The sequence below is a fragment of the Urocitellus parryii genome, chromosome 1 (genome assembly GCF_045843805.1).
Source record: "Urocitellus parryii isolate mUroPar1 chromosome 1, mUroPar1.hap1, whole genome shotgun sequence".
NCBI lineage: Eukaryota > Metazoa > Chordata > Mammalia > Rodentia > Sciuridae > Urocitellus > Urocitellus parryii.
Genome location: NC_135531.1, coordinates 103157002 through 103182700, shown reverse-complemented (window position 1 = coordinate 103182700; position 25699 = coordinate 103157002). Strand labels below are relative to the sequence as shown.

At 49.5% G+C, this 25699-nt stretch overlaps 2 protein-coding genes across 8 annotated transcripts; one reads left to right on the top strand and one right to left on the bottom strand.

Moving 5' to 3' along the window:
• The first annotated feature begins 1064 nt into the window (after nucleotides 1-1064).
• On the top strand, nucleotides 1065-7931 carry Il17b (interleukin 17B). Of its 2 annotated transcripts, none has more exons than XM_026384435.2 (4): nucleotides 1065-1200; nucleotides 3154-3226; nucleotides 5287-5534; nucleotides 7455-7931. In XM_026384435.2, the coding sequence occupies exons 2-4, from the start codon at nucleotides 3206-3208 to the stop codon at nucleotides 7684-7686; spliced, it is 501 nt and encodes a 166-aa protein (XP_026240220.1). In that variant the 5' UTR covers nucleotides 1065-1200; nucleotides 3154-3205; the 3' UTR covers nucleotides 7687-7931. The 2 variants fall into 2 exon arrangements, with proteins under 2 accessions (XP_026240220.1, XP_026240219.1); XM_026384434.2 differs by having other exon boundaries at nucleotides 5245-5534.
• Nucleotides 7932-13340: 5409 nt separating this feature from the next.
• Nucleotides 13341-23257, bottom strand: Pcyox1l (prenylcysteine oxidase 1 like). 6 transcript variants are annotated; one of them, XM_026384446.2, is made up of 6 exons: nucleotides 23170-23257; nucleotides 19344-19550; nucleotides 17930-18104; nucleotides 15977-16188; nucleotides 14615-14755; nucleotides 13341-14168 (listed from the first exon to the last, which is right to left on the bottom strand). In XM_026384446.2, the coding sequence occupies exons 1-6, from the start codon at nucleotides 23255-23257 to the stop codon at nucleotides 13507-13509; spliced, it is 1485 nt and encodes a 494-aa protein (XP_026240231.1). In that variant the 3' UTR covers nucleotides 13341-13506. The 6 variants fall into 6 exon arrangements, with proteins under 6 accessions (XP_026240231.1, XP_077652839.1, XP_077652840.1 ...); XM_077796713.1 differs by having other exon boundaries at nucleotides 13341-14165; XM_077796714.1 differs by having other exon boundaries at nucleotides 14621-14755.
• Nucleotides 23258-25699: the final 2442 nt, after the last annotated feature.

Below are 25699 nucleotides of genomic sequence, written 5' to 3'. Positions count from 1 at the left end.
TTAAGTAAGTTTCCAACCCAAGTCATAACTGTGGGATGAACTAGGACCTGTCCCCTGACAGAGCCATGGGGAGGATTTAGAGAGAACACACGTGAAGGAGTCAGCTCTGGCCTGGCAGACAGTAGATGGATGTTAAGTAGCAACGGTTATCACTGCTAGCTGTTATTTTCTGGAGATCACAGTGTGCAAGTGCCAAATACGGAGCGCCTAGCACATAGTAGGTGCTCAAAGTAAAGAGGATTACTCACTCAGCCAGCACCCTGGCTGGCAGGGTCCTTCCTGCTCCGACGTGGGAGCTGGTCCTCATCTGCAGAAGGATCCCTAGGAAGCCAGGGGCAGGCACAGGGCCCCTACCCTCTAGCTCATCTCATTTTCACCTCAGGGCCCACTCCAGGCTACAGGGAAGGGGTGGCTAGCTTCAAAGTCCTACCAGGGTTTGCAGCGCTCTTTGGGGCTGACTGGCTTTCTGGTGGCGCCACCTGGTGGTGAGTGCTGCACTGCTCTTGGTGAGGTTTTCAGCAAAACAGTCTCTCAGGAACACCCACTGCCCACCCTGGCAGGTGCTGTCCACTTCCTGTGCCTCAAGAGCAAGGAGCCTAGCCTCCCATGTGAGGCCTGGCACTGGCCTCGGGGGCTGGGTCCCACGGCCTGCCAATGTTCACACTCAGGACCTCTCTAAGGGAAGATGATCCTTCAGTGGTTTCTCAAAGCCAAGGCTGAGGGAAGGCTCTTCCCTGGCCTGCAATGGCCCAGGGCTGGGAAGTCCAACAATAGTCCTGGGCACCTGTCTGGGAACCCATGATGAGGGGTCTGCGCCCCCCCCCCGAAGGACAGGCCCCCTCTAGACCAACAAGGAGGCCCAGCCTGGCCCAGGGCTTTGATATAAACTTGAGAGGGGAGAACAGTGAATAAAATGAGCAGACGCGTCTGCACCCAGCTGTGCACAGCACACCGTGTGATCCTGGGCAAGGCCTTCCCACTTGTAGTGAAGTGGGCAGCAGGGGCTGGATGAAGGGTGAGGATGCCTGGAGCTCCCAGACCAGGCTCAGGGTGAAGTGCAGATTCCTGGGTCTCCTACGTCAGACTCTCCAGGGCTGCGACCCTGGAATCTCTATGAACATTAACACTGCAGCTGGCTGCTGGGGAGGCTGCTGGGTCCTGGCTTTGGAAGGCAGAAGTAAGGGCTGCGTATGCCAGCAGGTAAGGAGACGGGGGCTTCAGGGGTCATGAACCGCAGAGGAACCCCCATCTTTCAATGTCCCATGTCCTTACGTGGACACGGGAGGGGTCTCAAGCTGCATGCTCACGGGGCCCTGAGAAGGGTAGTAAAGAATACAACCAGGATGGGCCATTGGTCTCCTCGGCCTATTCCTTTCACTTGCCCAAAGGACAGTGGCAGAGGGGTTGGGACAGCCAGGGCTGGGGGTGGGTGGCCCTGGTTGCCCCAGGAGATGCTTTCAGAATCCCCCTCCCTCTGGAGTTTCCAGCGGCAGAACAGAGCCCTGTCTAGTATTTGACCAAATATGGTGGTATCTCTCGAAGGGCTCGAGCCCCAGCCAGCTTCTCAGTTATGCTGTGGAAACCTGCCCTGGACAGATTAATCTTGTGACATTCAGGAGTGCTTCTCGCCCTGCCTTCTTCCCCTTGCCAATTCCTGTAAATGGCCAAGATGAGTCCTCAGCAAGACAGGGCAGTGCTGGCGGTCTGTCCCGGCAGCCCTCCCCTGCTCTTTGCCCCCCTCCCCACGCCTCTCTGTGTGGGTTCACTTGCTCGCTCACATTCGGCTGGCCCATTCCTTCCAGGTGAGAGACCTTGGTATGTGAGTCCAGGGTCTGGGGACTCTGGGGTCACCTGAGCTCATGAAATTGTGGCCTGAGTCTGGGAGGGCTTGAGCTCTCTCAGCCAAGAGGGTGGGCCTCAGGGACAGAAGGCTGTTGGTCAAGTAATAAAAACCATGTCAGCTCTAATGCTAATCAGAAGAGCTAATGTTTATAATCGTAGATATAAAATTGCTTTATAATAAAATTTTTATTGAGGGGCCCGGGTTGTGGCTCAGTGGTAGAGCGTTTGCCTAACATGCGTGAGGCACTGGGTTCGATCCCTGGCACCACATAAAAATAAAAACCAATAAAATAAAGATACTGTGTCCATCTACAACTAAAAAAAATTTTTAAAAATATTTTTATTGAGCACTTACTATGTGCCAGGCTCTATGCCAGCTATTTAACATGGATCATTTCATTTATTCCTTCTGGAAGCCTCAAGGGCTGGATGCTATGATTATTCCCATTTCAGAGATGTGGGAACTGAGGCTCAGAATGATTTCAGGGAGGAATCTCCAGGTCACTGTCTCTTCCTGGGCATAACTCCCATTTTACAGAAAAGGTTGAGAGAGAAGGGGGCCTCCCAAGCAGCCACACAGGGAAGGCCCAGGAGTGGAGACCTTGCACATGTGAGGGGAGTGCTGCATTAGGAAGGCCAGTTGATCCACCATAAAGTCCTCGTGGATCTGCCACCGGCCTGAGCGAAGCACCCAGGCTCAGAAACACATTCACAGCAGGCAGAAAACATCCCCAAACAGCGTGGAGTGAGGGATAGAGTTCCAGACCAGAACCAGGCACAAACCCCAGCTTATTCCCTCCAACTCACTGTGTGACACTGGGCGGATCCCCTCTTTGAGCAAGCCTCAGTTTCCCCAGCACCCGAGGCTGGCAGAGGCTGAGAGCCTGGGGCGGTTTCCCGGGGACGCATGGCCAGCACTCTCTCTGAGAACATTTGCTTTCTTGACCAACCGGCAGCCCATCCCTCCTCCACCCTCACCCCCTTGCCATCCCCAAAGCAAACGAAGCTGATTGTCTCAGCTGGCCTTGTGGGTGCTGGCCGGGCGGCCAGCCGCAGGCCACAGGCGGAGGTGCCACCAGCCAGAGCCCCGCCAGACACACAGGGCATTGTCCCTTGGTCAACAGCTCCTGGGCACCTCAGCCCAGTGCCTGGCCTGCCCCCACACACCTCACTGCCTGCCCTGCGCTAGACCCAGCCAGCTGGGGGCCCAAGACTCCAGCTGATGATGAGCCCACCCACCCACTCCCCCAGCAGCCCCCTGTAGAGCTATAATTGCTGCGCTCCATCCTGTTGCTGCCATTCTCTCCACAGCGGCATCTGGGGTTCCAGGCGGGTAGCAGCTGCAGGCCGCCGACGGCCCGGGATGGACTGGCCACACAACCTGGTACGTGGCGCTCCCCAGCCCCACCCCCACCCCGTAGGGCCTGAGTGCCTTAGTATTTCTTTCCTATTGATTAATGACTGCCTGTGTTTGGCTTGGACTCTGTGGAGGTGAGCTCTCCCTCTGTCCTCCCCTCCAGGATGAGAGAGAAACAGAGCTGGTCTCAGAGCCTGCAGGCATGGCTGGCCACTCCAACTCCTGCTTAGGGTTCGGCCCTTCCACACTGACGCTCTTTCAGGCAGGGGCATCTGGGGAGATCCTGGCAAACTCAGTCACTGGGGTTTTTTCCAGGCCTGGGATCCAGGGGAGCTGTGTGACCTTGGGCAAGTCCTTCTGTTTCTGTTTCCCATCTGGAAAGTGAGGGAGGGGGACCTGGGGTCTCCTCTGGGTTTCTCTGGGTGGAAAGTCAGAGTTAAGAATGCCACGTGAGGAGCTCAGATGAGAGAAACATTTTTCTGCTCTAGAATCTAGAACCAAACAGAAGAATGTAGTGACTTGAACCTCTTTTGCAGATTTTGTGCCAGAGAATGGGTCCCCCAAGAGGGTCTGTGCTGAGACTTGTTCCCCAAGGTCAAGCCTTGTTCGGTAGCCTGGGCGAATCTGGCCTGGGTCCTGTGAGCTGGGGGAGGGCTGCAGGGAATGTGAGGGGCCTGGCTAGATTCAGGGCCCAGACTCCCTAGAAGTCAGTCTCTTCTGGAAGCTCTGCGCCCCACCCAGGTTCCCAGGGCCTGTTTCTCCCTGGCCTTCAGGGAAGCCTGGTTCTTCCACGTGAGACAGGCTTTCCTGACGTGCTGGTCCTGGGGAGGGAAAGTGGGCAGCAGAAGGCCAGGGTGGCCATGAGTGGGGCAGGGCAGGGCCGGTCACACAGGGGTCTTTGAGAAGAGGCCCGCGGGAGCCCAAGCCTGGGACTGGTGCATCTCCCCCAGTTCACCCCTGCCCCCTTCCTCCCACCCACTCTCCTCCAGCCTGTTTCCTTTCAGCAAAGCTCTTAACCAGCTCAGACCTCTCTCTCAGTGCTCCCCTCCCTGGAAGACTGAGACTCGCTCTGCCCATGTCACAAGCCTCCCCTGAGCCCCCTGCCCAGGAAAGCCTGGTAGGCCTGCTGCTCTGGCACAAGCTGAGAGGAGCCCTGCTTTTCTCCAGCCACCTCTGCACAGGCTGGTTCCTCCACCTGACACTAGCACTGTCTTCCCTCCAGGACTGTCACCCAGGGCAGGGGAAGTGGTGTCATCCATTCACTCATACCTAAGTTCCTAGCACCACAGATGCAAAGGACCAGACTGACATAGTGCCTTGGAGAGTCTGTGCTCAGTGGAGGCCCAACATACAAAAATGTCACACGTATAATTGTAAGATGACAGTCATGCAAGTGACTCATGGATTATGAGAGCCAAGGAAGTCCAGAGGCATCCCCGAGGCGGTGACACTAGGTCCCACATGTGAGGGTGCAAAGGGGTTTAGAAGGTGAAGGGAAGAGGCAGAACTCTGTAGACAGAGGCCTGTGCAAAGTGCCTGTGGCAGGAGGGAACAAGGCTAGAACAAGAGATGGAAGACTGGGGCTGGAACAGGAATATGAGAGGAAGCCCAGAGGGGCCTGGGAGTTCCTAAGGGCAATGGGAATGGTGCTAATGAGAGGTGACATTATTAAATTTGCATTTTTCCTTGGCTACATGTGGAGAATTGGTTGGAAGAACCAGAGGGGGTTTGGGAAGCCCAGCTGGGGGCTGTGGAGCTGTCCTGGAAGCCGGGACAGTGCTGCAGATAGAATGGATGGGTGGGAAGATTTTTCCGAGGTGCCCTATTTTTAGGACTTCAAGATGGGGGGGAGGTGTGACTGGTGCCCATCATGGAGTGGGGTGCACAGCAAGCACCCGCAAACATGGGACCAGGCCAGGGCATGGTAGGTGAAGGGGGCCCATTGCAGAAGCCTTTCTTCTTCCATCTCTGCTCCCTGGGCCCTGAGTTTTGCCCCAGAGAGAGACATGGTGCTCCCAATGTTGACCAGTGGCCTTCCTCCCCAGCTGCTCCTTCTGGTCATCTCCATCTTTCTGGGGCTTGGCCAGCCTAGGAACCCCAAAGGCAAGAGGAAGGGGCAAGGGCGGCCTGGGACCCTAGCGCCTGGGCCCCACCAGATGCCACTTGACCTGGTGTCCCGGGTGAAGCCCTATGCTCGTATGGAGGAGTACGAGAGGAACCTCGGAGAGATGGTGGCCCAGCTCAGAAACAGCTCGGAGCCGGCCAAGAGGAAGTGCGAGGTGGACCTGCAGCTGTGGCTGTCCAACAAGAGGAGCCTGTCTCCCTGGGGCTACAGGTAGGTGGTGGCAGTGGCAGGCCAGATTTCTATTGGAGGGTGGGGGCCTTTGCCAACCCCAGTCATTGAGACGGTCAGAACTTTGGGTTCAGAAGTCGGCAGTCTGGGTTTGAATCTGGCTCTGCCCCTCACCCGCTGTGAGGCTTTGGCCCAGTTCTAGTCTTTCCGGGGCTCAGTTTCCCCAACTGTAGCAGAGATGATCGTAGCACCCACTTTGCAGGCTTGTTATATGCATATCCATGCAGAGCACTGCCCTTACTGTCCCAGCTGAAGTGCCTGCAAGGCCTTCCCCAAGTGTCACTTTGTCCAGCAGCACAGTGCCTGGTGCACAACTGTCAGTGGCTGTGTTGGTGGCTGGGCTCATGCCTACCTCTCATGCCAAATGGGGACCTCCCTAATGCCTGAACCAGGATCACCTAAGGGCTTCCATGCCCCAGCTTGTCGCAGTGTCCGGGACTCAGGCCCAGAACACGGTACTGTATATTTATCTACATAGAGTAGGACTCACAGCCAGGTTTTGACTCGGGAATCCACCCTGCTGCCCTGGGTTCTTACCGTGGTTAGAGCTTCACTTCCCAGCTCAGAGCCTGCACATGGAAGGGACCACGTAAAGGTATTGAGTGAAAATAAAGAAACAGGCTGGTTCTCAAGAGTCCTCCCTTCAGTCACACGCCTTATCTCCTGAGACCCCAGGATAGCACTCTGGACTTCAGTGATGGTAAAAAAAAAACAAACAAACAAAAAAAAACTCATATGGTAGCCACTGGCCTCAGGTGGCTACTGAACAATTGAAATGTGGCCAATGAGATTGAAGAACTAATTCTGATTAATGTCAGTGTATGTTGGCCATACATTGTACTGTGGCCAGTGGCTACAGTATTGGACAGTGCAATCCTGGAATGGGACTATTGGGCAGGTCAGTAAGGATCCTCCAGAGCCTGGTGGCTTCCCTCAATTTACTGGGCCCATGAACCAATCAGGGAGCTTGTAGAAATGCAGGCTCTGGTTCAAGGGGTTCCGTGTTTCTCACAAGGTCCCAAGCATAATAAGGTGATGCTGGTGCCGAATGTTCATAGGTCTAGTTCGCCCATCCCCCAGCCCCGCTTAATGAAGGCAACCACTAAGGTACAGAGGAAAGTTCCAGCAAGTTCCGCTAGGTTCCATGAGAACACCAGGAAGGGGCTCATTTGTTTTATTCAAAAAATATTTTAAAAGCTCAGGACAGAATCGCTCACATGGCAAATCTGTAAAATGTGTTGAATGAGTGGAGATGGAGCCTAAAGTGTACTCAGCTGCCCTGACTTCTCTTCTGCTGGAAAGTCACATCAATGTGTTCCCATTTTATTTCTGTAAGTTCCTCCCAAATATAAAAATAGGGTGGGTAAGCAGAGGAGGGCTCTTAGGCCTCTCCTTTGTACTCACAGCACACTATAGTACAGGGATGGGCATCTTGCTGGGTTTAAGGCAGCAGGTGATTGGTGACCTTGACCTGGATAGCTTCTACAACCGAGGCTTGCCTTCCTTCCTGATGGCATATTCATTTTCCTCACCAGAAACATGAGTTGATTACCACCCTTCCTTCCAGTGCAGCACAGTCTTGCTGTAGAAATCAAAACTTTGGTTAGGGCCAGGAAGGCACGGTGGCAGCTTTTAATTTCAGCGACTGGAGGCTGAGACAGGAAGATTGCACGTTCAAGGCTCGCCTCAGCAATTTGGCAAGTCTTTGTCTCAAAATTAAAAATAAAATAAAGGGCCGGGGATGTAGCTCAGTGGCAAAGCACCCCTGGGTTCAATCCTTATTACCCAAACAAACAAAAAGCAGCAACAACTAAAAGCGAAGGTCGGGGCTTGGGGAGGGACGTCATTTGCTCATTTGTGACCGCACCTTCACCTTGAGCTCTGCCTGCTCGCTCCCCGTAGCATCAACCACGACCCCAGCCGCATCCCCGCGGACCTGCCCGAGGCCCGTTGCCTGTGTCTGGGCTGCGTGAACCCCTTCACCATGCAGGAGGACCGCAGCATGGTGAGCGTGCCCGTGTTCAGCCAAGTGCCCGTGCGCCGGCGCCTCTGCCCGCCACCGCCGCGAACCGGGCCCTGTCGCCAGCGCGCGGTCATGGAGACCATAGCCGTAGGCTGCACCTGCATCTTCTGAACCTTCGGCACCAGAAGGCAGGCCGGCTGCTGAAGACCGCCTCCCTGCACCCCGCGACTGCAAGGCTGATGAAGAGTAAATGCTGTCCTCTGTAAAGCAAGACTTTGGGTTTGCTGCTTGCGGCTCTGAAGCCCAAAGCGGGATGGGGCTTGGCCATCCCCGGAGGCCCACTTCCATTCAGTATAAAGGAGGATTTGCCTTCACTCTGGCTCCTTTAACTCTGAGATAGGCTATTAAACACTTAATTCAAGCTGGACCTGGTGGAACTTGCCTGTAATCTGAGGCTGAGGAGGATCCCAAGTACCAGCCAGCCTCAGCAATTCAGCAAGGTCTAAGCAACTTAGCCAGACACTGTCAAAAAAAAAAAAAAAAAAAAATTGAGGGCTGGGGATAAAGCTTAGTGGTAAAGTGTTCCTTGGGTTCAGTCACCAGTATTAAAAAAAAAAAAAAAAATATATATATATATATATAAACAAAACACAAAACAACAACAACAACAAAACTGCCTTCATCTCTATCACTTAGGACAGTAACATGCTTCCTTTTCAGGATTATAAGCCTGTATTCCACCCATATTATTGGAACTTGGTAGACATAAACCCATATAGGAATTAATAGCTGATTCTATCCAAGTCACTCAGGATCCTGAAAAATGACTATTTTGAAGTGGTGAGCTCTGCACCCTGGAAGCATCAAGCTAGGGCTGGGCCTCTCAAGGAGGTTGGGAGGCCAGTCCTTGCCTGGTTATTAGATGATTCATAAGATATCTCTCAGTTCTGAGATTTTTCTGCAGATCAGACTTAGGGCCCCCAAAGGGCCTTCAGGTTGCCAAAGACTAGGCATTTTCAACATGGGCCAGTGACCCCTTACAATTTTCATGTGTGTCTATACTGTTGTCTGGGCTGGGATCCCTGGCTTTGAAGAAACTGTCAGGAGTGGGGCGGAGTCAATGCAGGTCATTCTTTCACCCAGCTCTGTCCACATCACATTCGTTTAGACAGTTTGCTGGTACTCAAACTCTCACAAGTCTCAGAATCCCCTGGAAGGCTTGTTGAAGCAGACTGTTGGGCTCCACACCTAGAGGTCCTGATTTAGGTGGGAACTGGATATTTTTCATTTTTATGCAATGGTTTCTTTTTCTTTGTAGTATAGTGGTTTCCAGGTGCTGCTGCTGCCTCTGGTCCGGGACCACACTTTAGGAACCCCTGTCTTTTATCAAGACACTTTACTGATCAAAAAATGCGGCATGGCCCTCCTTGCCCATGCTGGCTCTTGCCCCTCCAGCTAACCCCATGTTTCCCCCTTTAGCCCCTAGCAATTCAATCCTCCCCCTGGCCCTCTAACCCCTGCAGCAAATCCCAACTCAGCTGTCCAAGTGTCTAAAAATACTCTCCCTCCAAGACAGCTGAGGGGCTTGAGCTATTTTCTGAGGGTAAGAAGAGTTAGCACTTTAGAATTAACTTCAGTGTAAAGACCAACAGCCTCTGTAGGAATCTTGTCCTTGGTTTCCTAGCTTTACTACTTAAAGTAGCCCCAGTGCTGAGTGTTTTCAAGGGTCTAACTCATGAAAAACCGAATGGTTAGGTATGTGTCTGTCTGGGGTGGTAAGTAACTTACCTTTTTTGGTATTGTTCTAGAGTGGATACTGGTTAAAATTACTCCAAGAAGCTTAGGCCTGGTTCCAGACACATGGAAAATAGATTTCATGTGCCAGCTGAGCCGATCCCTTCAGCAGAGTTGTCTCCTTCCTTGGGGTTGCTTGACTCTAAGGCCCCCATAAATGGCTCTTTTTTTTTCTTTTCCCTCCTCCTCCTCCTCCTCCTCCTCCTCCTCCTCCTCCTCCTCCTCCTCCTCCTCCTCCTTTTCCTCCTCTTCCTCCTCCTCCTTCTTCCTACTGGTGTTCAAACCCAGGGCCTCACGCATGCTAAAGCATTGCTCTATCACTGAGCTTCATCCCTGGTCCTATGCCCCACTCCCAGTCCTGTGTATTCCAGGTCTTAAGACTTCAGCCCCACATGAAAGGCACAAGCTTCTAAGGCCTTTTTTGGGGTAGGGTGAGGGTGTGGGAAGAGCTGAGCTCCAGCAGGGTTGCTTTTTAGTCCTGGGAGACCAAGGTAGCCTAGGGATACAGGGATTTGGGAAGGAAGTCCCTTTTTCTTGGTGAGGACCTATCCTCCACTAGAGCATCAGAAATATGGAGATGCTCAAAAATGCCCGTTATACATGGATGATAACCTTTACATGTTTGGGGGCTTCTGGTTCCTCATCTGTAAATGAATGGATGGGATTTAGGGATTTCCAGTTTTTTTTTTTTTTCCATTCTGCAACTTGGAAGCCTGGCATCATGAGCTTTAAAACCAGTTCCTGGTTTAAAGGCAGCAGTAGGGAACTCAAGAGAAGTAGATCCACCAGGCACTCCAGAACCTTCATTGGACTGAGTCTATCCTGTTTCTCCACTTGCTAGTGAGAAACTTCCGCTCCATGAGGTGGGCAATTCACTTGCCTGTTCAATGTTGCACCTCCAACACGCTCCCCAACTCCACAGTGCCCAGAGCACAATAGGGTGCGCGCTTGGAGAATTAATGCATAGAGGCCTCCAGGGGGAGCCCAAGATCTGCCGCTAGCTCCCTCAAATGCTTCTTGGTGATGGTTGGAACACAAAGGTGTCCCTTACCTCTCTACTTGCACCCCCCAATTCTACCCTTCACACAGTACAGTGGTCCCTTGCTTCCCACAGAGGTGCTGAAATGTTGCTTAGGTCACCAACTCTAGGAGGGGGAGTTCTTGTGAAGGGTTTTAAATGCAAAGTACACTACACACATCAGAGACTACTGAGGATGAGGGTGGTTGTAGGGCTCTCTACAAATGCTCTATTTTTTCCCTAGGAGTCTGTGGGCCTTTGGGGGCTTCTATTCTGGTATGAGAAGGCTGCTGCTGATGGTGGGGTGCCCTGGGACAAAGACTTGTTGTTGGTTCTTGTTCCCCTTTCTGGAATCTGTCTTTTCTTCCTTGTATGCAAGGAAGGGAGACAGGAGATCCAACTTTCAGGCCTGGGCTTGGGGAAGCAGGCAGCATGGGTATTTTGGCTGACTTCAGTTCTGAACTGTCTGGTCCTGCCTCTCAGGTAAAGGAGGTTTCTGAAGGACAGCCAGTTCCACTGCAGTCGTGCTTGGGCAGGCAGCCAAAGCCCCAGCTGAGGACTGAGGATCACATGTAACCATCCCCATTTGTATTGTCTGTGCACGTACTTCCCTAGGGACACAAGGGAAGGGTGATTATTAGGGATATGTTTTGTGTTTCCCCTGGCCTGATACCAGTTATCAATTACACCATGACAGTTTACACCATCTTCTTTTCAAGCAAAGGCCATCACAAAATGCCATGTCAGCCAGGCACGGTGGTTGCATGCCTGTAATCTCAGCGGCTTGGGAGGCTGAGACAGGAGAATCGCAAGTTCAAAGCCAGCCTCAGCAACACTGAGGTGCTAAGCTACTCAATGAGACCCTGTCTCTAAGTAAAACACAAAGTAGGGCTAAGGATGTGGCCCAGTGGTTGAGTACCCCTGAGTTCAATCTCCGTTACCAAAACAAAACAAAAAGATGCCATATCACTGGACTCGAGATGTCAGCATGTGGCTGACATTGTGGCTCTCTCCATCCCTCCAACCCAAACACTCGGATAATAAACATTTGGATTCAGCTTAATTTTATCTCCTGTGTCACAGTGAATGGTCTGGTATCTAGGTCCTAAGCCAATCAGCATGTGGCACTCCCCTGGCCACAGGAATTGGTTCAGGGGTGGTCCAACTGGCCCAGAGCCTGGAATTGGGTTTAGTGGTTGTAGAAAAAGAACTTTTCACCTGGGGAGCTGCCAGCAGCCATCTTGGGCTGTGAGAGAAGTAACAGGGCTGGGGATAGCAATTCTGTGTGCCTGCCATTCAAGTCATACCCAATACCATCTTTATTGCTTCAGAGTTTGAGTTCAGTATTCTACTACTTCAACCAAAGCCTTCTTAGTGAGGTGTCATGATGTCTGTAATAAGCAGTGAATGAATGCCACTTTTACTTTAAAGTCTCCATCTCTTTCACTGCCATTACCACCACGCTGACATAGTGGAAACAACCTCACAGCCAGTTTGGGCACCTCATCTGGAATGGTATTTTGCCCCATGTTGAACTCAGTTAACAGGACTGAGTTCAGATTTGAGTTGTTCTGTGTCCAAGGAGACCTCGACAAGTTACTTTCTCACTTTGGGCTTTTATCTTCGTCTCTGCAGAGAGGAAAGTTAGCTGGATGACCTCTGGGGACTGTTTCTGTTAGGAAAGCCACAGTATTAACATAGCATCATTTGGCAGAGATGTTTCCTTTGGGCACCCAGGCTTCTCCCCGAAGCCTGGTTTAGCAAGTCTGGGTGGGACACCTTGCCAAGCTCCCTTCCCTTCTCCAGGAGATTCAGATGTGGTGGTTGGCCCATGGACCATGCTTGCAGGGTGCCTAGGGCTCCATTCCTACATTCTCTTCCTTTTACAGAAAGACACTGATCCAAAGAGAATAAAGATTTTACTTTCTCAAAAAAGCAAAAAACCCAGGCATGGTGGCACATGCCTATAATCCCAGTGGCTCAGGAGGCTGAGGTAGGAAGATCATGAATTCAAAGCCAGTCTCAGCAACTTAGGCAGGCCCTAAGCAACTTAGTGAGACCCTGTCTCTAAATAAAATATTTTAAAAACGCTGGGGATGTGGCTCAGTGGTTGAGTGCCTCTGGGGTCAATCCCCAGTCTCTCCTCCACCCCCACCACACCAAAAAAACAAAAACCAAACCAAAATAACAACAACAAACAAACAAAAAACCACACAAAACTCTACTGATTTGTAGAAAAGGCAAAGCACAATTGTCCTGTCCTCTGAAGTTAGAGGGGAAAGTACCAGATTAATCTCTGAACAACTCTGTCCTATAACCTTCTTTTCTTCTTTTCCTCTGCTGAGATGAAGGTTTGGGAGTGAGGAATACCTGCCCTCCACCATCTGAGGACTTTTCTTCTTTGCAAGACAGATGTCATAATACCCTTGAACCCTTGCATAAAAACCAGAATGCTCAGTTCCTACAGATACCAAGGAAAAGCTTCCCTCTTCCTGTAGCTTAGTTTGTTTCTTTTCCCACTGGTTGCCAGGAAGCTCAGAGCTATACCAATGGCAGTGCTGGGGTAAACATCTCTTCTTCAGGTCCTACCAGCCATCTCCTAAAATGTGCTGTGTTGTTGAGAGGCTTGGAGATGGTACCTAAGAAAATTCTGAACTAGGTACTTCCCATCCATCAGGCCCAGAGCAAACAGGAGCTATTATAATTTCTTAGGTTTTCTGATCTTCCCTTCTATTCTCTAGTAACTACTGGGTTGTAAATGTTTTACTGTAGGTTGCCTCAAATGATTGTACATTTTGGGAGTAGGTAGTAGAATTAAAAAAATTCATACTCAAGAGTTTTCTGCCTTATATTCCATAGTCATCCTGGTTCCTAGCTAGAAAACCAAGTTAGAAGCAGCTTGAGAAGATGATTTTTTATTTCTCCTTAAAAAATAATAAATAAATAAGACAAGTACACTGGCTTGAATTCCCTTCCCTTTTGTTATCCTCTCCCTCAAAACTGTAAAGGTCCTTAAGATAGATAGCAGGTGGTGGATCACCTGGACCCACACTGGAGGGAAAAAATACATAGGGGTCAAAAGAGCAGCTTGTCAGGGAATGTGGCTGTCGGTCCTGGGCTGCCATGGGTGTGACCATCTTCACTGTGGTTCAGAAGTTCCTGGGCTCTCCCTGGGGTCCTCACAGCTCAGTCTTGACCTTGTGCATTAAATCCTTCTGGTCAATCTTGTCCAGGTCCTGGTACCAGCGGTTGTAAGCCAGCAAGGCCACATTCTTTGCAGCTACAGCCATCACCTCCACAGAGCTGGCCGCCCACTCCAGGGCATTGAGGTAGAAGAGTTGGTCATGGAGTGCGAACCTTGGGAGGGTGGTGCGGGAGCCATAGAGGGGGTGCGCTTGCCACTCAGCTGTCTGGACTGAGTAATAGGAACGGAAGAGGGTCTTCAGCTGGGTCCGAAAGAGAGGCTTGGGAGATTGAACTCGCCAAACAGCTGCCTCCTGAGGCTGCTTCCTCCGGAAGCTAGAGGAGATGTTGACGGGGCAGATGTTATCCAGAGTGCAGAAGAAGTTGGGGAAATCTGTGGTAAGGATGTTAGCAAAGGGGAAAAGCTTTGGGTCAGGGAAGCCGAAGTAGGAAGAGTTGAGGTAGCCATGGACCAAGGAGACAACAGTGGGCTGAAAGGAGCCCTGGACATCATCAATGGGTGGGTTGAAGCCTTCAAAGGTGAAGTTGCTGCTGCTGTTGTCCAGGTGCAGGGGGGTGGCGATGACCACGATGTCGTAGAAGTCGGATCCACTGCCCAGTTCACTCTCATACCCCACCTGGTACAAGGCTTTTCCTTCTGGAAGGAAAGAGAAGACAGCACCAAAGTCAACTTCTTCCTTGTCTTCTAACCACTGATCTCCCATCTGGGGGCCAGACTGTAAGGTGGGAAAGGAGGGAGCGGGGCTGTCCCATCTCTCTTCATACTGGTACAGTTGCAGGGTGAGCACTTGATTTGGAATCAGGGGGGGCCCAAGTTCCTTCTCTGGTTCTGCTGCTGACTGGCTGAGAGAGTCTGTAAAGAGTGTCAGTCTTCCTTGGTCAAAGGAACAGGCTGGATTGATGGAAGATTCAGCTTCCTGGCTCTGACATTTGAATCAGGGCAAAAGCGCCCTCTAGCGTCAATGGGGCTTCCCACTGCTTTTTCAAAAGTACTCCCTGGCAGAGCACACAGCCCAGGGTTGAGGTGCAGGAGTAGCAGCTGGCTAGGAATGCTGTGGCCATGCCTCCTGCCCTCTTACTCACCTGTACTGTGCAGGGTCACAGAGGTCACTGTGGCATGGATCACATTGGCCTTGGTAAGCTTCAGCAAACCAGAACACACCAGCTTGTTGCCTCCTTCCACTGACCACAGGCTGCCTTGGGCACCGGCTAGCGACATGGCTCCTGGGCAAAATGAGAAGGGTGGCGAGTGAGTCTAGAGAGGTTAGCACTGTTCTCCCTAGATCTCCCTGCCAGGGAAAGACTCCTCCCAACCACGGGCACAGGGAGATAAAAAACAAATAATACAGCCAAGTTCACAATGCTATGAAGTGAGAACATAAAAGAGCCACTTCCAGGGCTGCGGATATAGCTCAGTTGGTAGAGTGCTTGCCTCTCATGCACAAGGACCTGGGTTCAATCCCCAGCACCATCAAAAAAAAAAAAAAAAAAAAAAAAGAGCCAGTTCCAAAAGACTGCATGGTGTACAGTTCTGTTGCTAAAGAATGCCCCCAAATCAGCATATCCAGAAAAACAAGAAATTTGTGGTTGTCAAAGGTAGGGGGTTTCTTCTGTAGTGATGAAATGCCCTAAAATTATGGTAATGGTTGCACAACTCTATAGCTGTACTAAACCCCATGGAATTGTATATTTTAAAGTGGGTAAATTGTATCATGTGTAAGTTACATCTCAATACAAATATGCTATGAAGGATATGCACGAGGTACTAGAAGACTGAGAGAGAAATACTGAGGGGACACTGAGGCAGGTCCCGAAGGCTGGGAAGAAGCAAGAGAAACAGGATCCTGGGCTCATGGGAGGTGCCTGCCAATCCACACCTTTTTATTCACTTATTCAACAAAAGTGCACTAAGTGCCTAGCATGGTCCGGGCACTGTTCTAAGTATCTAGGATGTATCAGTGAGCAAAAGAGGGCATGAATCCTGCCCTTGTGAAGCCTATGTTCTTTATTCTTGGGGCCAAGCAGGAGGATTGTGGGTTTGTACCTGCCTACCCTCCCCGGTAAGGAGCTGGGAAGATTAGGTGCACTAATGGCTCAACAGCCAGGGGCATAGAGGCCTCAACAAAGTACTCCTTGAAACCAAACTGTGAACAGCAAAATATCACCTCAGCTCTAATATTTACACATCTGTAAAGTATTAGCAGGAAATCAGGAATGATGGGTACATACTGGACCTGCCTCTAAGTTTTGCTTTTACCTTCTATAAAGTGAGGTGAATACTGTCTTGCCAACTTGGAGGAATGAGCCAGAATCAAACAAGAATTGGGCAACCAAGTACGAAGGCAAGGATAATGAGCTGGATAAATGTAAGGTTCTTATGGGGACCACAGCTCAATCTGGGCACTATGGGCAGGGGGAGGGCAGGCTGAGGGGCTCGACACTCACCGGCAAAGGCGGGCATGGCTGCTGACTGTCCATAGCTGGCCCGGAGCACCGCAGAGACAACATCGTCGATAAAGCGCTGGGTGACGCCCACCTGAAGCAGGGACTCGGCCACAGAGCGCTGGGTCATGTTGACAAAGGCAGACTCTCCTAGCGAGTAGAGCAGCTCCTCAACACCCGAAAAGGCATAGCCATGGGCCTGGTACTTGTAGATCCTAGAGGACACAAGGAGCTGCAGTCCTCTGCAGAAAGGCTTTCTGGCTGATCACCTGCCACTGGGTATCTGTGGACCCAGAAGGCCCACCAGGGATCTGCCTCCTCCTCTACCTCCAGAGAGGTGAGAAAGGAGGCTGATTATGTTCCCTTTGGCCTATTTTTCTGGCTGTGCTGGGCCTGTCCTAGAGGAACGGCACGGAGACAAAGGCAAGTATTCCCACTAGATGTGGCTTCAAGCCACAGTTCTGTTGAATACAATTATATTCCACTCCCCTGAGGTCAGTCCACAGGACTGCAGGCAGTGGCCATGACCTGTCCACACTGATACATCCCCGGATGTGGAGCGGGGTCTCCCACTAGTTTCCACTCTGCCCTGGCTTCTAAGACCATGTTGGACCTGATGTCAGCAGCCTCCTGTCAATACTGTCCTCTCCTTTGTCTTCATCCGACAGAACTCCCAGTAACTCGAGCTCACATGGTACGGCTCATTCACCCAATCCCAAGGGCTAGCATGGACTGGAAACATCTACCTATGGATTTCTAGACCAGCTGGCCTTTGAAATGTTGCCCATTCTAGGGCTGCTTTGTAAACATGCTGTGTTGGGTTGCTAACAGGACAAAAGATAAAGGTGTCCAGAGCAGATGGAAATGTGGGTCTGTAACTGAAGGGGAAACTAGAGCTGGCAGGTAGCAGTCATCTCCCCTAACAGGGAGAAGTCAACATTGTAAGTTCAAATAAAATTAACAAGGGAGAAAAGAATAAGAAAGAAAAAATGAGACTCAAGGACATAAGCTGAGGGGGACATCTGGAGAATATAAGGGAGAAATGCCATATCCAAGTAGTTACGGAATGGAAGAGGATGGGGGAGGGCCAGAGAGCAGGGAAGGGGGCCATGTGGCCATGCTTGAGCATCTGACACTGAAGAGGGGGATGATGATGGTGGAGGGACGATCTCTGCAGGGGGAGGAGGTAGGGAACAGGGAGAGCCTGCAGGAGGCCTTGGGGACTCTATGTGGATGCTTGATGTATATACTTAGTGGGCACAGACCACTTGCCCTCCATACCTGAAGGTGATGGGGAGGAACTGGTGCCCAAGGAGGAGAGAAGTGGTGAAGAGAGGTATTTGTTCTAGACAGAAAAACTAGGGATAGTAAACTTTGCAAATGAGTGGCCCTGGGCTGCACATGGCCTGCAGATTTGTTAAATTTGGCTTACAAGATGAATTCGTGGCAAACATTGAAAAGCTGGGAGACTTCATGTATAACTCTGGATTTCCAGCTTCCTTCCTGAAAAATTAGAAGACTTAGCCCATGGGGTGACATCCTTCCATGACTGACCACAGGGGACTGCAGAAGCATGCTGACTGCCTCCCTCTGCTGACCTGTCTTTTCAGGTCCCCCCACTTCCTGTGGCTCCAAGCCGTCTTCCACCAGTGGCTTCACTTACGCACATCCCACTTTGGCCCTTGTAGGTGACTGAATTTCAATCCATGCTCCAATTGATTTAGCAGCAGGAAAGAATATGGGCTCAAGTAACAATGCCAGAGGCACCAGCCCTGCCCCAAGAGGCCACTCCTCAGGATGAGGGCTTGCTGAAAGCCTGCACTGAGTCATGCTGGGCCTTTAAATCCACCAGTACCTTTCCCTTTTCACTGTGGCTGAGCTGCTGAGCTGCTAATTTCCTGAGCTCTTCACCTTGGTCCCCTGGAAAGCCCTCCCCACAGCTTGGCCCAGCCCTACCTCATGAATTTCTCCATGACCTCCTCCACCCACATCTGCAGTCTCAGGAAACTGATGCCATAGTGCCACCACAGGCGGAAGAGGTTCAGCAGGTACCAGTCAGTCTCCTCCAGGACAAAATGCTCTCCGCCGAAGATGGCGCTCCTGCCCACCACCTCACGTCGGTGCCTCAGCCCTGCAGAAACCAGGAGCCCCTCAGGTCCCCTTCAAAGGCACTCCCCCTCCCCTGGGAGGCCTGGCAGTGCCTCAAGCTTAAATTCAGGGCCTTCTTAATGCAAAAGCCTGGTTCCATTAAAACAAACAGGAGCACCACGGTTTGTTCTTTTGTGCTGTGTGTCTATAAACTACACGCAAATACAATGGGACAATGTTTGTCCTTCCTAGTCAATTAGGAAAAGAATATAGCATTTTATATATTTTTAAATGGGAATCCACTCAGATGTAAGAAAAATACAGAGGCCATCCCAGAGTGCCAGTGGCTGAGAGACACGGGGCTTGCTGAGATGGGGTCCTGGGCACCAAGGTAACATGGAGACAGCCATAGCTCCTTCCAGCTGTCCAGTGCTCTACAACCTACAAAGCACTGGATTTGGAAATATGCAGATAGCCATGATTTAATTCCTTCCCCACACCACATATGATACACACTGTTCTGCACCTTAACAACATATTATATCTTGGAGATTATTCTATAACTGGGTATAAAGGATCTTCCCATTCTGGCTACTGAATTGTGTTCTTACACAATCAGGTATTTATTATTGTGAATTAGTAGGTCCCAGTGGGTGGGCAGAGATGACATTTTCAATCTTTGCTAGTGCAAACAATGCAGTAATGAACCGGCTCATGTGTGTGCCATTCCACACACCTGTGGGACCACCTGTAGGTTCACTTCTGATAAGAGGAATTTCTGGGTCAAACAGTAAGTACATTTGTGGTTTGGACAGATGCTGCTGGGTTTGAATCCCAGCTTCCTGATTTATTAGCTGTGTGCTTTTAGTTGAGGAGTTTAACACTTTGGAGCCTCAGTTTCATTGGGGAAGATCTCACCCCCATCTCTCAGGCTGGTAAGGAAGATGTGAGGTAATTCTTACATATTACCTAGAAGGGTACCAAATAGTTGGCAGGTACCAGCATGGGGGGCTGATAGAATCACAATAATTCAGAGGCAGCAAATTGAAAGGGAAAGAAACTGGCCTGGGAGTCAAACCTGAGTTCTAATCCCGGCTCTGAAACTAACTCACTGTGTAACCTCAGGTAAGTTCCTTCCCCTCTCTGGTCTCAGCTGCTCCATCTGTAAAATGAGGAAATTGGGCTATATGACCATTGGGCCTCATAGGTCTGGGCAGTCTGGGAAGGGCCTGGTGGCTGCTGCCAGCCCTGGGGTGCTAAAGCCCCAGATCCTGGCACTTACCCAGTAGCTTGACGAAGTCCTGCATGTGCAGGCTCAAGGAGTGGAAGGAGGCTGCTCCGCTCTCGTAGTGCTGCTTGTTGACTGAGATGGTGGCCAGGCGGCCACCCACAGTTCCCTTCTCGTACACGTCGATCTGCACTCGGGGTCCAAAGTGCTGCTGGAGGAAATGGGCCACAGCAGAGCCCCCGATCCCAGCACCAACCACCGCTGCCAGCAGGCGGGAGGGGGAGGGTAGGACAGACAGAGCACGGGGTGAGGGCCCGGGGTCACACCTCTGCATCCTCCTGCACTGAGGTTCCCCAGCACCTGTACCTCACAGGCTTGTAACATTTCAAACTGGAAATTCACAGTCCTGAGTTTTTAGTAAAGGTCTGAATAACAAGCAGAGCTGAAAACTGCAGTGTCCTATTACCCTCATGTTACAAAGGAAAAAACAATTGAGCAGCAGAAGAGCAGGAAAGAATCTCCAAATTCAGGAGGGTTGTTTGAAGAGAATGAATTTAATCTTACTCCAAACGTATTACATTGTCCCTATTTTCCTTATTTCTGTATAGACTGGTGACAATATTTACTGACTAGTTCTGTTGGGAGGGTCAGTGTCTGGAAATCACTCTTGAATTTAGGGCTTGGCAGACTCTAGCCTGCAGGTTAAATCCAAGCAGGTGATTGTTTTTATAAACAATGTTTTATTGGCACACTTTTTTTTTCCTTCTTGCTATGCTGCCTAGACTGGTCTTGGATTCGTGGGCTCAAATGATTCTTCCCTGTCAGCCTCCCAGGTGCTGAGACTACAAGTGTGTACCACTGTGCCCAGCCTTTTCTTTTATATATTGTCTCTGGTTATTTTCATGCTAGACAGAGCTGAATAATTGCAACGGAGACTATAATGGACCACAAAGCTCTCTGGCCTTTTACTGGAAAATGTTTGCCAACCCTTGGTCTAAGTCCAACCTACCACCTGACATGTAAATCATTTCTATGTCTGTATTTGCCAAGATTGGAATGTACCCTAAGACAGGCTGCTCCTTATCTTTGGACACTCTTTATTACAGTTACTGTTTGTTGAGGTCTCTTTTGGGTCTTATCATTCACCATCTTTACTACACCTCCTCTGCCTTCCCATTATTTGCAAACCAAGTTCGTTTGCATCGTAATCTAAGTAACTGATAAAAACATTTCACTGGACAGAGCTAAGAGGTGGTCAGGAACCACTGTCTAGATAAACACTAATCATTAAATAGTCCTGTGTGAGAAGAGTAGACCAGTCATGAAGCAATTGATCTGGGTTGTCACCTAACCCAAGACTGTGCCCACCATGTATTGGAAATACTGCTTTCCTCTCACCTGACAGTCCAGTAACCCTATCCAAAAAGGAAGTGAGCTAAACCTGGTATCATTTGTCCTTACTGGACTTATGTTGGATCCTAAGACCACATCTCTAATCAAGAAGTGGCAGACAGCTGGGTGTGGTGGCATATGCCTGTAATCCCAGAGGCTCAGGAGGCTGAGGCAGGAGGATCTTAAGTTTGAAGCCAGCCTCAGCAACTTAGTGGGGCCCTAAGCAACTTAGCAACACCCTTTCTCTCTCTCTCTCTCTCTCTCTCTAGAAAGAGAGAGAGGGGGGGGAGGCTAGGACGTGGCTCAGTGGTTAAGTGCCCTGGGTTCAATTCCCAGTGCAAAATAAATAAATACACAACAAAAAAAAATAAAGAAATAGCAGGTAACCTTCAGAGAACACCATGTTCTTATAATCAGCCTCCACTTCCCTTTCTACTCCCTGCCCTCCTCTCCCAGTACTCCACCTCCTTGTCTGTCTAGCCTTCTTCCACTATGCAGTGCATGTCCTTACCCAAAGGCTCAGGCATGAGCCTGGCCTTTGCCTGAGTCCCCCCTCTTGTCAGGCATCCTCTGAGACCCTGCACCTTGTTGACTTCTATGCCCACATCTATCATCTTTAGCTTGGCTTGCTTGACCCTCCTAACGCACTCAGGGCTTCCTTCTGTGTATACAGGCAGCACAGTCTGCTTACCCCTGGCCTAGCCTTGCCACACAATATTCAAATGGTCTATTTAAGGACCCAGAGAGAACAGGGTCACCATGTCCCTAGGTCCTCACAGGTAGTGGAGTTCATAAAGTATTTGTTGCAGGTTGAAAAAATAGCCACTTCCTCTTTCTCAGTATTCCCAAAGTCAGTTCCAAGAATGCCCCCTTTTATTTATTTTTTTAATCCTCTTTTCTCCTCCTCTTCATTTGTAAACCACCCATGGTTCCTAGAGATACTGATATTTCAAAGCCTAGAAGGCACACAAGGGGTGTAGAGAAGCAGAAGACATCACTTCACTGTGGACCAGCTCACTGAACACACATGACTGACAGCTATCTAGATCTATAGTAGGATGTGCTGGGAATCGAAGATGAGCCAAATAGAGCTTCTGTGCCCAGGAGCCCAGGTAGCCAGGGGGCATCCATGCAAGTCAGCTATCACAACCTATGCCAAAATGTGACAACAGAGCTCCAGGGAATCCTGAGGAAGGAGCTATACATTCCGCTTGAGAGAGTGTGGGGATACAAGGGAAAAAAAAAAAAAAAAAACAAACCTTTGGACTAGGACCCGAGAGGACAATTAGTTGGACCAATGAGAGGAACTGCACGATCTGCAAAGAACAGCATGAGAGGGGCAGCGTGTGGAAATTTATAGATGGGCTTGAAGGGTCCAGATGCCACTCTGAGGAGTTCAGATTGGATCCAGCTGGAGCCTAAGGATTAAGTCACCCTGATGGGAAGCTCCTCATTCTCCTTTGGGGTAGGGTGGACAGACGCTCCTGTCACAGGACTGAGGAAAATCAAGAAAGCTAAAGGGAAGCTTGGCATGGCACTTGTCCTGCTCTGAATAACTGGAATTCATAAAAAATTTGTAAGATGGATTCACAGATGGCCAGAACATGTGATAAGTATGAGATAAAGTGAGTAGCAATGAGCAGCAAAATCTAGGTAGTGGGTATATGCATGATCAGTGTAAAATTCTTTCAACTTTGCTCTGTGTTTGACAGTTTCAAATGAAATATTGCAGAAACAGCACAATTAATAAACAAAGAAAAATGACTGCTATGGGGCTGGGGGTGTAGCTTTGTGGTAGAGCACTTGTCTAGTGCGCTGGGGTCCCTGGGTTAGATCATCAACAACGTGGGAAAAAAAAAAAAAAAGAATCCCCATTCTCTCATCTAGCAAATCTATCTCCAGTCGATCTATTCTGTCTCCGTGGGACGGTTTCCTATCGACCGGAAGTTTTGGCTTAGATGTTACTTCTAGGAAGCCCTGGCAAGCTGGCAAAGCCTGGTGAAGTCCTTCCTCTGTGTGCTCGGTACTTTCTCAACCTTAGAACAGACTTCCCGTATTGTGAGGTCTCTGGTCCAAGCAGGAACTACAGCACGATGCCTGCTACAGACAGCCCTGAATAGACCTTTGTGAATGCTATCCAGTTCCTGTTCTGTCACACGGACGCCTAGTCAAGAGCCACATACATGTCAGAAGCTCAGTGACCCTGCACCTCCGGGCGAGATCAGTGACCAGTCCTGCCCACGCTTCTTTACTGTCCCAGGTGCCCTCTTTACATGCCCATCCCATCCTCCCCATCGACACCTTCCTTACTGCGGTCCCCCTTTTCGCCCAGTCCTAGTCCCTCGCCTCTCCGTCACCCAGCTACTCTCCTGAGGTCTCCTCCCTTGCCCAGCTGCCCTCCCCTACCCCCAGCCAGCTGCTGCCGGCTGCGAACCCTTTTCCCGCCCAGCCGTCCCCAACATAGCCCCCCACCGCGTTCTTCCCGCACCGATTTTGCCGGGCGGGACATCTCCGCCTGCAGTGGCGGCGGCGAGGAGCGTGGACAGCTTGGCGAGGAGCAGGGCAGCGCGGGCCATGGCGGGCGGTGACCGGGGCAGCACGCTGGAGCTCGGGCGCTTGCGGGTTGGCGCTCGGCTCTCGGCCTGGCCGTTCCGCCTTCCAGCCTGGCAGGTCTTAGCCTCTCATTGGCCGAGCAGCCGTCCCTCTTCAGTGCAAGATTCTGATTTGATACATCTTTCTCCCTGAGGGGTCTATCATTGGCAGCTTCGTGGTCCCGCCTCCTAGATGCAGCTTCCTTATTGGCTGACTAATTTGGCCCCGGCGCAGCGCTCAGGAACCTCAGCATCAGGACCAGGGCCCAGCTGCCCGGTCACCGGTGGAAAAGAAAGAACTGAAGTCCAGTTTCCGAAATCAACTAGCTCTGTTATGTGTCTTCTCTGACTCTGTTCTCACTTTCATAAAATGGACAGAATAACCCCCGATCTACCTTTCTAGGTAGTTATGATGATCACGTGAGATAAGGGATGTGAAACCCTTTTGGGGTTTGACGGTGTCTGCAAGTGCTGGAAACTGCTGACCAAGCTGGAGGCTGGGATGACTAGGTCATACCCTATGCATATTGAAACAAGTCCATATACTTTGAAGACTCCAGTTTTTTTGTGTGCGTTTGCAGTTTCTATATACAGTTTGTATATCTGTATTCTATTTCTTTAAAAACAAAAGAGTCTATTCTCTTTGCAGACTCTAAGAAAAAGAACAGCTTACTGTGGCTAGTTTACAACATTAAAAACAGATGACCTCTGGCAGAGGAATAAAGTTAGGGGTGAATCTCATGATAAATAAGGAAAATCTGTATTTATTCAGTTGGGTTATGGCCTAGGGAAGAAATTGACAGAATTCAGAGAATGGTTAAGAGCTTACACCTGGGGTTCTAAGTCAGCTTTTCACATCTAGGTTCAAACTAGATTACTGCTGATTAAGAGGTAAATGAATAAACATGAATTTCTCACAATCTTTTCAGTGCTGTAGATGGAACCCAGGACCTCTCATATGCTAGGCAGGTGCTCTACTACTGAGCTACATCATCAGGCATTTTCAAATTTTAAGTTGCCCAGGCTGGCTTCACACTTGTCATCCTCTTACCTTGGCTTCCTGAGTAGCTGGGATTACAGATGAATGCTATCACACCAGGCTCTTATTATTAAAACTATAATTATTATTATTATTATTATTATTATTGTAGTTGGACACAATACCTTTATTTTATTTATTTATTTTTATGTGGTGCTGAGGATCGAACCCGGTGCTTGCTAGGTGAGCACTCTACCCCTGAGCCACAGCTACAGACCTTAAAACATTTTTTAAAAAAAAATATCTGAGGGGCTGGGGATGTGGCTCAAGCGGTAGCGCGCTCGCCTGGCATGCATGCGGCCCAGGTTCGATCCTCAGCACCACATACCAACAAAGATGTTGTGTCTGCCAAGAACTAAAAAATAAATATTAAAAAAAATTCTAAAAAAAAAATAAAAAATAAAAATAAAGAAAAATATCTGAATCAGAATGTAAAACCTTTTAAGTTTATTTCCAAAGATCAAACCATCTCTTACCTGGATGAGGTGGCACATGCCTGTAATCCCAGCAACTCCAAGAGGATTGTGAGTTCAGTCAAGCAAAAGTGAGGTGCTAAGCAACTCAGTCAGATCTTGTCCTAAATAAAATACAAAATAGGGCTGGGGTGTGGCTCAGTGGTCGAGTGTCCCTAAGTTCAATCTCTGGTACCTCCCCATACACAAAGATATACCTTAAACTTATTTTTTTTAAAGAAAAGAAACAATCAATGAGGTAAATAGCGTCTACAGAATGGGAGCAAATTTTTACCATATGCACATCAGATAGAGTACTAATCTCTAGGGTATATAAAGAACTCAAAAAGCTAAACATGAAAAAAACAAATAACCCAATCAATAAATGGGCCAAAGACCTGAACAAACACTCCTCAGAAGAGGATATACAATCAATTAACAAATATATGAAGAAATGTTCAATCTCTAGCAATTAGAGAAATGAAAATCAAAACTACTCTTAAGATTTCATCTCACTCAGGTCAGAATGGCAGCTATTAAGAATACAAACAACAGTAAGTGTTGACAAGGATGTGGAGAGAAAGGCACACTCATACATTGCTTGTGGTAATGCAAATTATTGTAACCAATATGGAAAACAGTATGGAGATTGCTTGGAAAACTTGGAATGTAACCACCATTTGACCCATATATAAACTCCTTGGTTTATATTCAAAGGACTTAAAAACAGCGTACTACAGGAACAAAGCACATCAATGTTTATAGCAGCCCAATTCACAATAGCTAAATTGTGGAACCAACCTAGATGCCCTTCAGTAGATGAATGGATAAAGAAACTGTGGTATATACACAATGAAATATTACTCAGCAGTAAAAAAGAATAAAATCATGGCATTTGCAGGTAAATGGATGGAGTTGGAAAATATTATGCTACGT

Coding starts and splice junctions, on each gene's coding strand:
- Pcyox1l (XM_026384446.2), bottom strand. CDS start 23,257: ATGGCCCGCGCTGCCCTGCTCCTCGCCAAGCTGTCCACGCTCCTCGCC. Junction 19,551..23,169: donor TGTCCCGCCCGGCAAAATCG/GTGCGGGAAGAA, acceptor GCCTGCTGGCAG/CGGTGGTTGGTGCTGGGATC. Junction 14,169..14,614: donor TGTGACCCTGCACAGTACAG/GTGAGTAAGAGG, acceptor CTTTCCTTCCAG/AAGGAAAAGCCTTGTACCAG.
- Il17b (XM_026384434.2), top strand. CDS start 3,206: ATGGACTGGCCACACAACCTG. Junction 3,227..5,244: donor TGGACTGGCCACACAACCTG/GTACGTGGCGCT, acceptor CTTCCTCCCCAG/CTGCTCCTTCTGGTCATCTC. Junction 5,535..7,454: donor CTGTCTCCCTGGGGCTACAG/GTAGGTGGTGGC, acceptor CGCTCCCCGTAG/CATCAACCACGACCCCAGCC.